Raw genomic sequence first — 12,674 nt, 5'->3', positions numbered from 1 at the left:
CAATTACTGTCTGAATATGCCCTTAAATGGGCAGTGTTAGTGATCGAGGCAACCCTGATTAATCGCAATGTGAAATTCACCACATGGAGATGACCAAGTAGCATCCAAAGCAGAAGAAGTAGTGTAGGTTGCTGGTTTATTGATTTTCGCGCCAGAAGGGTTACTACGGCTGATTGAAGGAAATTACATATACTGCATGGCTCTACTATTAGACTTTACGCTGAGACTCAAAGCGACGCTATGCTAAGCTGTACACGAGTACGAGATATCGATATCGATAGAATATTTTTACACTTCTTGGCGTCTCTCAATGCCATTATGGAAAATCCGCACTGGTGGATTGTGACTATTGGTGAGTCGACGTTTCAAAACTTCAAGGCTGAGTTGGACCATAGCTAATTTTTGGTCGACCTCGTGGCGTACGGCCATCTATGACTTTGCACGCTGTTAATGACAGCCAACATGCCATACAATACTGCTAATTAGCCTTTCACTCATAGGTGTAGAAAATCTTTTAATAGAAATGACAGAATGAATGGAAAGTATCCACGTACGAGCTTTTCGCCGCCGTAGCGATGGGAATACGTGAGCGCCACGGCACACAAAATGGGCCATATATCCATTTGAGTCACGGATGAGAACTCTAATCTGCTTCATTCAAGGAGAGAAGGAGGGAGAGTAACATTTTTTCTGATGGCATGTAAATACAGAAGCCAAGCTCAGCGGGGCAGTTCGCCAGGAACCTACAGATACATCTATGCTACCTACCTAATTTGATGAAGGCAAGGCATAGTGATGTTAAGTGCCTCAATTGTACGATGGACGTCTAGATGCTTGCAGCTAAACGGCAGAAATTGCGCAAGTTTGTAGCTCCACGGACTCATCCCTTGTTTTGAACGGCCCAGACAAGTCGTTCAAACTCTAATAGGCATCCAAGGTCCGCCTCAAGAGCCATGCCGCATAGCCATGCATGGAAGACAGTTTATTCTACATGATTTTATATCCCTAGACAGTCCAAAATACTATGTTAGCAATATATCTGCATATACATACTATGTCATTCATCGCGCTATTAATTTGATCTATTGCCAACTACATAGCTCACATCAGGCGAAATGTAGGCAAAAGCGGACTTCTGGTGCACCACCCCCAACAACTTTTCTTAAAAAACTGAAATTCCGCATCCTGTCACCATTCGAATATGGCACTTGACCTAATGCACCCATCTTAGTTGAAGTCCATCTAGGCTCAGCCGACACTAACATCGTCGGGTTTTTGACTAGTCGTATGCATTCCAGTAATACCGCTTTTGATCTACCATCGGACATCTAAAATGAAACCTACCCTAACGTCACTTTGAAGGAACTTTCATTGAGTAGCCATCCCATGTCCAGTCAACCCGAACGATGTAAAGCGAATGACTTCGGTTATGTTGACCTTTCAGTCCATTTCAAATCAATGGGTGGCACATCCAGTAGGGAGGGATTGAGTTCGTGACCACGATGTCAGGTGTTTGAGAAGCAAACATGTGCAAAGAGACTGAAAACATTAAGTGAAAGCCGATATAATGGTCTGTATATACTTTGGCCCTGGCGGTCAATGGATGAAAATTCCAATGGCTCTAGTAGTTCAATGAACGTATGAACTTTTTGATATCATCACCCTGGTGTTGGCTGGACGACCTCATTCTTGGGTCATGTCTTAGAAGACTCATCGTTTGGACGGCCCTTGAAGGAAGTATGACCCACCCAATCATGTAGGAAGCCGTCTAGTCAGAACACACTCCGCTGATGCCCCACAAATTTCTCACGAATCTAAATTTGGTAGTTTCTCACACTCAATTGCTAACAGCTTATGAACCACTTCAACCTTACTTTAGTCATCTTTCATAATGACGCAAAAATCCATGGAAAGGAAACAATAGTTAGCCAGTACATGGATTCTTAAAGCATCATGCAAACAATGGGCTTTGGTTATCCGGTAAAAGGCTGTAATTGGGTAACCAAAAGGCTCATTCCGCGGCTGGACCCAGCTTTTTCTAATAATAAACGTGGCCCTCAGATTTTTTATTTGGTGAAGAAGGCCTTTATAAAGCGTGGTCCCTGTGCTGAAATTTTTACATCTCATCTTCTTTCCCTTTTCTTTACCTTTATTCCTCAATGACTATTTCTACCGAACTTGGAGCACAGCGGTTGCTGGTTCCAACCACTTTGGAGAAAACACACACCGTCAAGAATGTGAGTGGCTACAATGCCAACGTGTTTCCTGGCAAGGAGGAACAGATGGTCAGCGTCTGTGATTTCCTTTCCGGCGTAGGCTTTTTACCCAAGGATCTTGTCCAAAATGAAGTCTCTTGGTTCTATGGGTAATGTATCGATGGGTAGTGCTGCCCTTCACCACCAAATTCTTATTAACAGTGCCATTTTGCCATTAGAAACCTTGGTATTGACGATTACTACTTTGCCCTGGAAACTGTGGAGACCATTGCAAACCATATCATGGCCCTCTACGGTGCAAAGATTCTTGCATATACTCGACACGAAAGTGTGTTGGACATCAACTTGGAGAGAGAAACCGATGATGCTACGGTGTATATCCACTCGTCTAAGCCTGGTGTGTCTCAGCTCAGTGGACCCAAGTATGAAAAGAGGTAAGATGGTGACTCATTTAATGGAAAAGGGTCGGTAAGGGGGTGGTTTGATATGAAGTGAGGGGGGCTTCGCTCAAAATAATATTTGGCTGAGCGAGGCAAAGATAACGAAAATTTTAATTCCACATGCGTCCGGACCTCACAGCCATCCCTTATCATACCTTACCGGGGGGGCCATGGTACCAGAATACCTAACTAACACACTTTTTTAATTAGAATCGATGAGAAGTACCTCGATGCTAGCGTTCGTACCTTGGCGTACCGTCTCGAATCCTATCGATCCAACGGAACAGTGTCGTCAAGCATGACATCACAACTTCGTTGCTACTTTGTGACAAAGTGCCAGTTTGTCAATGAGAACCCCACACCAGAACAAGAAACTGATATCCGACAAGTGGCAGATGTTACCTTTTTGAAGAAGGCCACCGACCACACGCTTCAAGTGTACGAAGAGGTGATGAACAACGTTCTTCAAAGAACCGGCCCTGTTATAGAGATGTACCAAGTCGAGGGTAGTCGCGAACATAGACTGGTCATTGGTTATAGACAGCGAAGTACCCAAAACTTCTTCTCTGCTATGTCTGATTTATACCATTACTACAATCTGTATTCTACTCGCAAGTATGTCGGTAAGTCACAGCCTCTTCTCCCATTTTTCTTATCGTGCCGATCTTTACTCAAAAACTAACTTTGACATGCAGAACAATTTTCCAATGGCGTTACCATCATGAGCTTGTATTTGAATCCTGTTCCCAATGCCCGTGGCTTCCCTATCGAACACTCCATTCACCAAGTCATTAAGGAAACTTCCTTGATCTACTGCTTGCCAAATACTCCTTTGCAATCCTTCTTCCAAAGCAACCAATTGTCCGTTCAAGAGACCGTGTACGGCTATGTATGCTGGATTTTCTGTCAACATTTCCTCAACCGCTTGGGTTCGGAGTACTTGGCTCTTACTACTATTCTTGATCGCACCAACCCCATCCATGAAGAGGTGCTTAACAAGATGAAGAAGCGCTTGCGTCAAGAGACTTTCACTCGTGAATATATCTTGGATATCATTTCTCAGTATCCCGAATTAATCAAGCTCTTGTATGCCAATTTTGCTACTGTCCACTACGTCAACCAACGTGAGGCTACTCTCCAACCTACTCTTTCTTATCAACGCTTGAGCACCCAAGAAATCTTGACGGAAGATCAACTTCGTGACAAGATTAAGCATACCACCTCCAATGCGCACGAACAAATGGTCCTGGAATCCTTCCTTGTGTTCAACAAGCATGTTCTCAAGACCAACTTCTATCAATCCACCAAGGTTGCTCTCTCCTTCCGCATGGATCCCAGCTTTTTGCCTGAGATCGAGTACCCTAACAAGGTATATGGTATGTTCCTGGTTGTCGGTTCAGAGTTCCGAGGTTTCCACGTGCGTTTCCGAGATGTGGCCCGAGGCGGTATTCGTATTATCAAGTCCCGCAACACTGAAGCCTATTCCATCAACCAACGTACCTTGTTTGATGAAAATTACGCACTTGCTGCCACCCAGCAACGCAAGAACAAGGATATTCCTGAAGGTGGTTCCAAGGGTACCATTCTCCTTGACATGGATCAGCAAGACAAGCCTCGCGTTGCCTTTGAGAAGTATGTCGATTCCGTTTTGGATCTGTTGATCATTGGAAAGACTCCTGGTATCAAGGAAACCTTGGTCGACCGTTATAAGAAGCCTGAGATTCTCTTCTTTGGCCCTGATGAAGGTACTGCCGACTATATGGACTGGGCTTCTGCACACGCTCGTCGTCGCAATGCCAGCTTCTGGAAGGCCTTCACTACCGGAAAGAGCCAAAGCCTTGGTGGTATCCCCCACGATCTCTTTGGTATGACCACCCGCTCTGTCCACCAATATGTCTTGGGTATCTATCGCAAGCTCGGTCTTCAGGAGGAGGAATGTACCAAGTTGCAGACCGGTGGTCCAGATGGAGATTTGGGATCCAATGAAATCAAGATTTCCAAAGATAAGACCACTGCTATTGTCGATGGCTCTGGTGTCCTCTATGACGAAGAAGGTATTGATCGTGAGGAGTTGACCCGACTTGCCAACGCTCGTCTCATGATCAGCAACTTCAACCCTGAAAAGCTCAGCAGTAAGGGATTCAAGGTCCTTGTCGATGAAAACAATGTCAAGTTGCCTAACGGTATGGTCGTTGATAACGGTTTGCAATTCCGAAATACTTTCCATGTCAATGAACTCTCATCTGCCATGATCTTTGTGCCTTGTGGTGGCCGACCCGAATCTGTTGATCTCGGTAATGTTACCAAGTTGTTGGATCAAGATGGCGTTCCCCGATTCAAGTATGTTGTTGAAGGTGCCAACTTGTTCTTCACTCAAGAAGCTCGTCTTCGTCTGGAAAAGAACGGTGTCGTCATCTTTAAGGATGCTTCTGCCAACAAGGGTGGTGTCACCTCATCCTCCCTTGAAGTCCTTGCTGCCTTGGCTTTCAACAACGAAGAGTTTGAAGAGCACATGTGTGTCCGTGATGGAAAGGTCCCTGCTTTCTATGAAGCCTATGTTAAGGAAGTGCAAGAAATCATTGAGCGCAACGCTGCTCTTGAATTTGAGGCTTTGTGGCGAGAACACAACATCAGCAAGGCCCCTCTCTCTATTCTCTCTGATGATTTGTCTATTGCCATCGTTCAACTCAATGAACAACTCCAACATAACTCATTATGGAACAACATTGAGCTCCGTCGCATTGTCCTTGAAGCAGCTTTCCCCAACCTTCTTTTGAAGCAACTTGGTTTGGAGACTCTTTTGCAACGTGTGCCTGAAAGTTATGTCCGTGCTATCTTTGGTGCTTCCTTGGCATCTCAGTTCGTCTACAAGTACGGCCCCAACCCAAGTCAATTTGCCTTCTTTGAGTTCATGAACAGCTTTACTTCCACCAAGAACTAATGCATCTGCGCCATTGTCACTATACACACATTTCCTACCTCTTCCGCTTACACTGTAAAAAAAAAAGTCCGTCAATCAATTTTAAATCTCATCATCCACTCCTCACTGCAATAAACATTTTTGCACCATGTTTTATTTTTTTACCGAGAAGTTTCGTCTTAATTTATTGAAGAAAAATCTTTCAATCGATGGTCATTGATACTGGTTGGCTTGTTGGATTTTGGGATCGGTGGTTGCGTGAGGGTTGAGCGAACGAGATCTTCCATTTGTTGATGGATGTGACGTTTCTGAGGCTGCGGGGCATTTGGCAGCAAAAATTTCAGGGCCCACAAAAAAGTCATAAACTTCAACACCTTCATCATCTAGAGATCATGGTTGACGCTAAATCTGTTAAGGAAGCTAACCGAAAGGCTTTCCTCGATGTATTCCCCGAATTGGCCAACGAAGTCCTCGATGAGCTTCGCAAATACAACATGCCCGAGGATGCTTACGAATGGACTAAGCAGGTACGTCTTCATCCTGTCAAATCCAGATGAGCTTAACTTTGTTATTGTACGTCCATCACAAAATGGCTGATTATCCTTCCTTGCCTTTAGAACTTGGAGTACAACGTTCCCGGAGGTACAACGTCTTATTGGATTGACTGGCGTGACCATCCCACTGTCGTGCCTTGACTAATCTTACTTTTGACGTTTCATCAGGAAAACTCAACCGCGGTCTGTCTGTTGTCGACACTCTTTACATTCTCAAGGGTGATGCTGCCACTGAGGAAGAGCTTCACAAGGCTAGAATTTTGGGCTGGCTCGTTGAGTTCGTAAGTGGAACAACACTCGGTGCCTCGATTGTCTCGATTTATATCTCACGCGTCTCGTTTTAGTTGCAAGCCTACTTCCTTGTTGCTGACGATATGATGGATGCCTCTATCACTCGTCGCGGTCAACCCTGCTGGTACCGCAAGGACGGTGTCGGAACCATCGCCATCAACGACTCTTTCATTTTGGAATCCTGCATTTTCCTCTTCTTGAAGAAGTACTTCAAGGGCACCAGCTACTACATTGATCTGGTTGAACTCTTCCATGATGTGAGAATGCGTTCTTTTACGTGATGCAGATGCTTTACATAGGCCTAGTGTTGACATTTGTTTCGTGCAAATTTAGGTCAGCTTCCAGACTCAGTTGGGTCAGCTTTGCGACTTGATCACTGCTCCTGAGGACAAGGTCGATCTCAGCAAGTTCTCTCCCCAAAAGTGAGTGTTGGATCAGATCAGGCCAAAAAACCAAACCAGATCAAATATGTGAAAGCTAACACTGTGACGTTCTTCATCTCACCTTAGGCATCAGTTCATTGTCATCTACAAGACTGCTTACTACTCCTTCTACCTTCCCGTCGTCCTTGCTTTGCACATGGTGAGTTAGACATATACTACAATATGTAATCACACTTACTGAACAATGACTGACATTTTTATTTCATTAGGCTGGCGTCCACAGTGAGGAAGCCTTCAAGCAATGCCACGATATCTTGATTCCTCTCGGCGAGTACTTCCAGGTTCAGGATGACTACCTTGATTGCTATGGTGACCCTGCCTTCATTGGCAAGATCGGCACTGATATCCAAGATAACAAGTGCTCATGGCTCATCAACCAGGCTCTCGTCATCGCCAGCCCTGAACAGCGCAAGGTTCTTGATGTAAGCACCCATTACCTCTGTCCTTCCCACTAAATTTCCAACATACTAATCCGCAATCTCATTACCTTAGGAAAACTATGGCAAGAAGGATGCTGAGGCTGAAGCTAAGGTTAAGCAATTGTATTTGGACTTGAACATTGAACAAATCTACAAGAACTATGAAAACAAGAGCTACACTGAATTGAGAACTTTGATTGACCAAGTTGATGAATCCACCGGTGTCAAGAAGCAGGTGTTCATTGAGTTCATGGACAAGATCTACAAGAGAACCAAATAAACTAGAGTGCTGCAAGCAATTTAAAAATTAAGCTTTATCTAGCTGATATCATTCACTTTGACCTTTCTGTACGGTAGCTCTAATATAAAATAAAATAAAATCAAACCGAAGTTGTGTGCATGAGAAGGATGTAGAAGGTCGCTATTCTTCGGCAGCCCGCCAGCCGAAAGCGAGATCCAAACTCCGTCCAGGCCAAATGTTTTTAGCTGTAATTCAATGAGCCCATAACCACAAAAAAAAAGACCGTCCAAACTTTTTTTTTATAAACTACCTTTGACATTGTCTTTACCATGGAACAACAAATAGTTGAGGTGAAGTTCAGGACGAAAGAGGATCAAGCAAGGCGACGATGCTCTATATCATACTGATCCCGGATTCTCTTTTTACAGCTGATCGATTTCTTGCACGAACCAAAATTAGAGGTATGAATGAATTCATGGATGAATCCCCGGACTACATTGGACCGATCGCCGCATAGACACTAACGAACTATGAACAGGTTCGAGCTATTGCTTTGCACCATCTTACTGGCTTCACGCACCAAAATTCAGGATACCAAGCGCTCATTTTGAGCAAGCGCCAAACTGTCATTCCTGACCTCAAGGCCCTTTGCAGAGAGGATCCCGTATGTATACTGTGTAATACCGAGACGAGCTAGTGGTTTCGAGAACAGATAATTAACATCTGTTGGTATCCTAGATCACTGCCCATGACGCTTTGAAGTCCCTCATTAATTTGTCTGGCGACCCTCGAACTCTCCCCGACCTTGATGATGACAAATTCATCAAGCACATTTGCCTTCTAATCACCGTAAGCGTCCCTTTCATATTGCCCCCCGTGTAGCGTACTTCACACTCTAATCAGCCAATCACTTGTCTCTTACCAGATTCCAAAATCTATCTTGGCCGATGTTGCTTGCATGCTGTTGTCCAACATGACCAAGTACGAGCCCATCTGTGTCAAATTAATAGACGCAAAGGTCACGCCTTTGGAGGGCCTTTCCGAGTCAACACGTTTGATGGATCAGCTCGTTGAGGCATTCCATAAGGGAGTGGGTAAGAATTACAACCCACAAGCTGAATTCCATTTCTTGGCTAGTGTCTTTGCCAACGCTTCTTCAGTGAGTTGAACAGGCATGTGTGGGGGCATAGGGAGATTCGTCGTACTGATAAATTGCTATTAGATCCGTCATGGTCGAGTTTATTTCGTTGAGAAGGCTAGTCACGATAATCTAGCTCCCGTCACCAAAGTTCAAATCTTCAGCGAAGACAAGAGCGTTATCCGAAGAGGAGGTGCTATCTCTACCATGAAGTAAGAGTCGTATTTTTTGAATTTGGATGTTCCTGAAGGATACGTCCGCTGACATTTTGTGGTTTAGGAACTGCTGCTTTGAAACTAGAAAGCATGATGAAATATTGGATGTCGAAGGTACCAACATGTTGCCTTTCATCCTCTTGCCTTTGTGTGGCAACGAAGAGTATGACATGGATGTGAGTATGGCTATTATGGCATTGAGTGGTCTACTAGGGCGATCGTACTCATACGTTTTGGATATGTTTAGGAATTCGAGAAGTTTCCCGAGGAGATCCAATTGTTGGATGATGACAAGGTAATTTATTTGTTCATCTACAAACGATGGTTTGGCCACACTCTAGAAGCCTCAGCTCACACCGCCTACCCACTCTTATTTAGACTCGAGAAGCGGATCCATTGCTGCGATTGATGTTGTGCGAATCAATTCTTTTGCTTACCACTACCCGGAACGGCAGAGATTATTTGCGCGAAAAGCAGGTATACCGTGTCATTCAGCGTCTCCATGCATCGGAAAATGACGACAAGGTCTCGGACAAGTGCCAGGATATTGTTGACATGCTCATGCGTGACGAAGGAGACGAGAAGATCGTAGAGATCAACGAGCATCCAGACCAAGCTCCAGCTGTAGAAGATGAAGACGAGGATCTTGCCATTGAAGAAATTGCATAAACGGATGAAAAGTATGGCCAATTGGTCCCCCACGCTGTTATAGACAAATAAAATTGATTGTATTTTTATTCAATATGGTGGTCTCATTTGATATTCTACATTTCTGCTTCATAAACAGATGAGCCCTACAAAAGATGACATGCAACTGGGACATGAAAGGCGTTGTTTTGCCTCTCATAAGGTTTGTGATGAGTATCACCAATACTTCAGATTTAGATCCCCAAAATTTTTGACTTGATTTTGTGCATGGTGAAAACAGTACTTGAATTTAGCATATGAGATACTGTTGAAGAACAGTATGTTGATTAGATCAATCTACATAGCGGCTGAGGTATGGAAGTTCTTGCTTCAAAGTTTCTTCGGCTCGGAGCGTCAAAGACGAGTCAAGTGATACCTTTGCTGTCGCACAGAAGCTAATTGTCATTAAATCTGCTGCGCACCAAAACTGCAAACTCTCTTTCTCTCTCTCTTTTTTCTTTTTTCGTACCATGTCTTCTGGCACTGAGAGGGAAATAAGTCAAAATCAGGTTACGGGAAATGGTCAGTCGATGTGCGATAGCTCCAATCAGGTTGGCAGTGATACCAAAGGCGAAAGTGATATGTACAGTCGTGGGATCAACATATTACTACAACTTAATGCCAACGGTGGATGGAAAAATACTGATTACGTGGCTGCACTGCACTTGCCTGCGCAGAGCCAAAATGAAGAAGTAGAAGACTGGCTGATGGAGCACAGCACAGTTGTTGGTACACAACATGACAAGGCAGAAACAGAACTTCACCTGGCTGCAAGGAATGGACAATATGAGAAAGTAGACTTTCTGATCAGTCATGGTGCGGCTGTTAATGCACAAAACAAATTTTCAGATACTGCACTTCACATGGCTGCGAAGGGAGGACATAAAGAAGTAGTAGACTTGTTGCTCAACCATGGCGCGGCTATAGACGAAATAAATGAAGCTTCATATACTGCACTTCACTTGGCTACAGAGGAAGGATATGGTGAAATAGTTAGCTTGCTCCTCCACCACCGAGCTAATACTCGTTTAGAAGGTTTAGACTATGAAACTGCACTCGATATAGCTGCTATGAAAGGACATCATGAAATAGTAGATTTGCTGATCAAGCACGGCGCGGCTGTTGACGCTGAAAATTACAACGGACAAACTGCACTTCACTTGGCTGCAGAGAGAGGGCATAAAGAAGTAACAGGCTTGCTGCTCCACCATCAGGCGTCTGTTGATGTACAAGATAACGATACAAATACTCCACTCCACTTGGCTGCAGGGATAGGACACACAGAAGTAGTAAACTTGCTGCTCCACCATCGAGCTACTGTTGATTTTAAGGATCGCTATTCAAACACTGCACTTCATAATGCTGCAAGAAACGGACATAAAGAAGTGGTAGAGCTGCTGATCAAGCGTGGCGCGGCTGTTGACTTGCAAAATGGAGGGTTGGATACTGCACTAAATTTGGCAGCAGAGAAAGGACACACAGAAGTAGTAAGCCTGCTGCTCCAACATCGAGCTATTGTTGATTTTAAGGATCTCCATTCAAACACTGCGCTTCACAAGGCTGCAAAAAAAGGACATAAGGAAGTAGTAGAGCTGCTGTTAAGCCATGGAGCGACGGTTGACTTGCAAGATAAACTTTTAAACACTTCACTTCATTTGGCTGCAACCAACGGACATAACGAAATAGTAGAGCTGCTGGTCAAGCGTGGCGCGGCTGTTGACTTGAAAAATAAAGGATTGGATACTGCACTTCACTTGGCTGCAGAAAAAGGCCATAAAGAAGTAGTAGGCTTGCTGCTTCATTATCAAGCTACTGTTGGTTCAAATGGAAGCTCTCCAAAGTCTGCATTACATAAGGCAGCAGAGAATGGGCATCATGAAATCGTAGACTTGCTGATCAACCATGGCGTGCCTGTCGACGCACAAAATGCATCGTCACCAACTGCACTTCACTTGGCAGCAAAGAATGGCCATAAGGAAGTAGTAAGTCTTCTGATCAGCCGGCAGTGTACTGTGGATGTAAAAAATCAGTATTCAAATACTCCACTTCACTTGGCTGCAATGAATGGACAATGTGATATAGTAGACCTTCTAATCAATCATGGCGCGGCTGTTGACGAACAAAATAGATTCTTAGAAACTGCACTTCACCTGGCTTCAGACAAGGGAGATACGGAAGCCGTAGGTATACTGCTCCACCATCGAGCTACTGTCCACTTGCACGATGATAACTTTAATACTGCACTTCACTTGGCGGTAAGAAATAGACACAAAAGTACAGTATTTCAACTATCTGCCAACAGTGCAAATTTAGATGAAAAGTCCAAAGACGGGAACCCCCTTCTTGCCGAATTGTCGGAAAATGGAGATACAGAAATGGCAACCCTTCTCTTGGACCTTGGCGCTAATATCGACGTTAGGAATGCCAATGGCCAAACGCCTTTAATGATTGCTGTAACTGCCGCCCAACAGGAAATGGTTTCTCTATTGATCAAAAGAAATGCAAGCATAAATGCAGTCGATAACGACTCATTAACTGCTTTACACCTCTCAGCTAGAGATGACCATCTTGCCATTCTTGAGTTGCTGCTACAAAACAAAGCCAATATCGAAGCAAAAACAAAGTATGGTGATACTGCTCTCCATCTCGCCGCAGAATATAATCATTTTGATATTGTGGCTGCTTTGATTGCTCATAACGCCAATGTTGATACTCGAAATGAAAAACAAACTTCACCAATTGAGGTCGCCATATCGAAAGGTCATGTCAATATAGTATACCAGCTGAAAGACGCAGGAGCCATTACTGAGGAAACAGGAGATACAACTCTGTGGCTGCTAAATTTGGCTGTAGATGCCGGACAAATTACGCTGATTCAAAGCGCACTAGGTTTCATCAATGACGAAGAAGAGAGACGATACTGTATGAACACATTGTTGCATAGAGCGTCGCAGCATGGACAGATTGAAGTATTGACTTATCTCTTGGACAACGGTGCAGACATTGAAGCACTGGATGAGGATGGAAGGTCACCGCTGTTCTTGGCTGGTCAATATCCGGAAATAATATCCATACTGATCGATCGCGGAGCCTGCATAGCTACTAGGAAC

The 12,674-nt window shown here is 44.2% G+C and overlaps 4 protein-coding genes across 4 annotated transcripts; all 4 read left to right on the top strand.

Moving 5' to 3' along the window:
• Nucleotides 1–2,125: 2,125 nt before the first annotated feature.
• On the top strand, nt 2,126–5,797 carry K450DRAFT_284018 (uncharacterized protein). The gene is made up of 4 exons (XM_051593495.1): nt 2,126–2,365; nt 2,435–2,650; nt 2,867–3,279; nt 3,352–5,797. Exons 1-4 carry the CDS (start codon nt 2,160–2,162, stop codon nt 5,595–5,597), a joined length of 3,081 nt encoding a protein of 1,026 aa, XP_051440797.1. The 5' UTR covers nt 2,126–2,159; the 3' UTR covers nt 5,598–5,797.
• Nucleotides 5,798–5,932: 135 nt separating this feature from the next.
• K450DRAFT_259912 (uncharacterized protein) lies at nt 5,933–7,775 on the top strand. Its single transcript, XM_051592075.1, has 8 exons — nt 5,933–6,103; nt 6,194–6,218; nt 6,299–6,411; nt 6,475–6,678; nt 6,755–6,843; nt 6,931–7,003; nt 7,074–7,286; nt 7,357–7,775. Exons 1-8 carry the CDS (start codon nt 5,969–5,971, stop codon nt 7,561–7,563), a joined length of 1,059 nt encoding a protein of 352 aa, XP_051440796.1. The 5' UTR covers nt 5,933–5,968; the 3' UTR covers nt 7,564–7,775.
• A 41-nt stretch (nt 7,776–7,816) lies between these two features.
• On the top strand, nt 7,817–9,621 carry K450DRAFT_259907 (uncharacterized protein). The gene is made up of 9 exons (XM_051592074.1): nt 7,817–7,874; nt 7,953–7,985; nt 8,063–8,188; nt 8,263–8,373; nt 8,450–8,683; nt 8,747–8,874; nt 8,942–9,053; nt 9,125–9,172; nt 9,256–9,621. Exons 1-9 carry the CDS (start codon nt 7,854–7,856, stop codon nt 9,544–9,546), a joined length of 1,104 nt encoding a protein of 367 aa, XP_051440795.1. The 5' UTR covers nt 7,817–7,853; the 3' UTR covers nt 9,547–9,621.
• A 1,436-nt stretch (nt 9,622–11,057) lies between these two features.
• Nucleotides 11,058–11,324, top strand: K450DRAFT_164448 (uncharacterized protein; the record flags this gene model as incomplete). Its single annotated transcript, XM_051584041.1, has 1 exon — nt 11,058–11,324. A coding segment is annotated over one exon (267 nt), but the record flags the coding sequence as incomplete, so codon positions are not given.
• Between the last annotated feature and the right edge of the window lie 1,350 nt (nt 11,325–12,674).

The sequence above is a fragment of the Umbelopsis ramanniana genome, assembly GCF_025399195.1.
Source record: "Umbelopsis ramanniana AG unplaced genomic scaffold K450scaffold_78, whole genome shotgun sequence".
NCBI classification, from domain to species: Eukaryota; Fungi; Mucoromycota; class Umbelopsidomycetes; order Umbelopsidales; family Umbelopsidaceae; genus Umbelopsis; species Umbelopsis ramanniana.
The sequence above is the reverse complement of the archived record's forward strand: the minus strand, read 5'-3'. Positions and strand labels throughout refer to the sequence as shown.

Coding starts and splice junctions, on each gene's coding strand:
- K450DRAFT_284018 (XM_051593495.1), top strand. CDS start 2,160: ATGACTATTTCTACCGAACTTGGAGCACAGCGGTTGCTGGTTCCAACC. Junction 2,366..2,434: donor GAAGTCTCTTGGTTCTATGG/GTAATGTATCGA, acceptor TTTTGCCATTAG/AAACCTTGGTATTGACGATT. Junction 2,651..2,866: donor GGACCCAAGTATGAAAAGAG/GTAAGATGGTGA, acceptor TTTTTTAATTAG/AATCGATGAGAAGTACCTCG.
- K450DRAFT_259912 (XM_051592075.1), top strand. CDS start 5,969: ATGGTTGACGCTAAATCTGTTAAGGAAGCTAACCGAAAGGCTTTCCTC. Junction 6,104..6,193: donor CTTACGAATGGACTAAGCAG/GTACGTCTTCAT, acceptor CCTTGCCTTTAG/AACTTGGAGTACAACGTTCC. Junction 6,412..6,474: donor TGGGCTGGCTCGTTGAGTTC/GTAAGTGGAACA, acceptor GTCTCGTTTTAG/TTGCAAGCCTACTTCCTTGT.
- K450DRAFT_259907 (XM_051592074.1), top strand. CDS start 7,854: ATGGAACAACAAATAGTTGAG. Junction 7,875..7,952: donor TGGAACAACAAATAGTTGAG/GTGAAGTTCAGG, acceptor CTCTTTTTACAG/CTGATCGATTTCTTGCACGA. Junction 7,986..8,062: donor TGCACGAACCAAAATTAGAG/GTATGAATGAAT, acceptor AACTATGAACAG/GTTCGAGCTATTGCTTTGCA.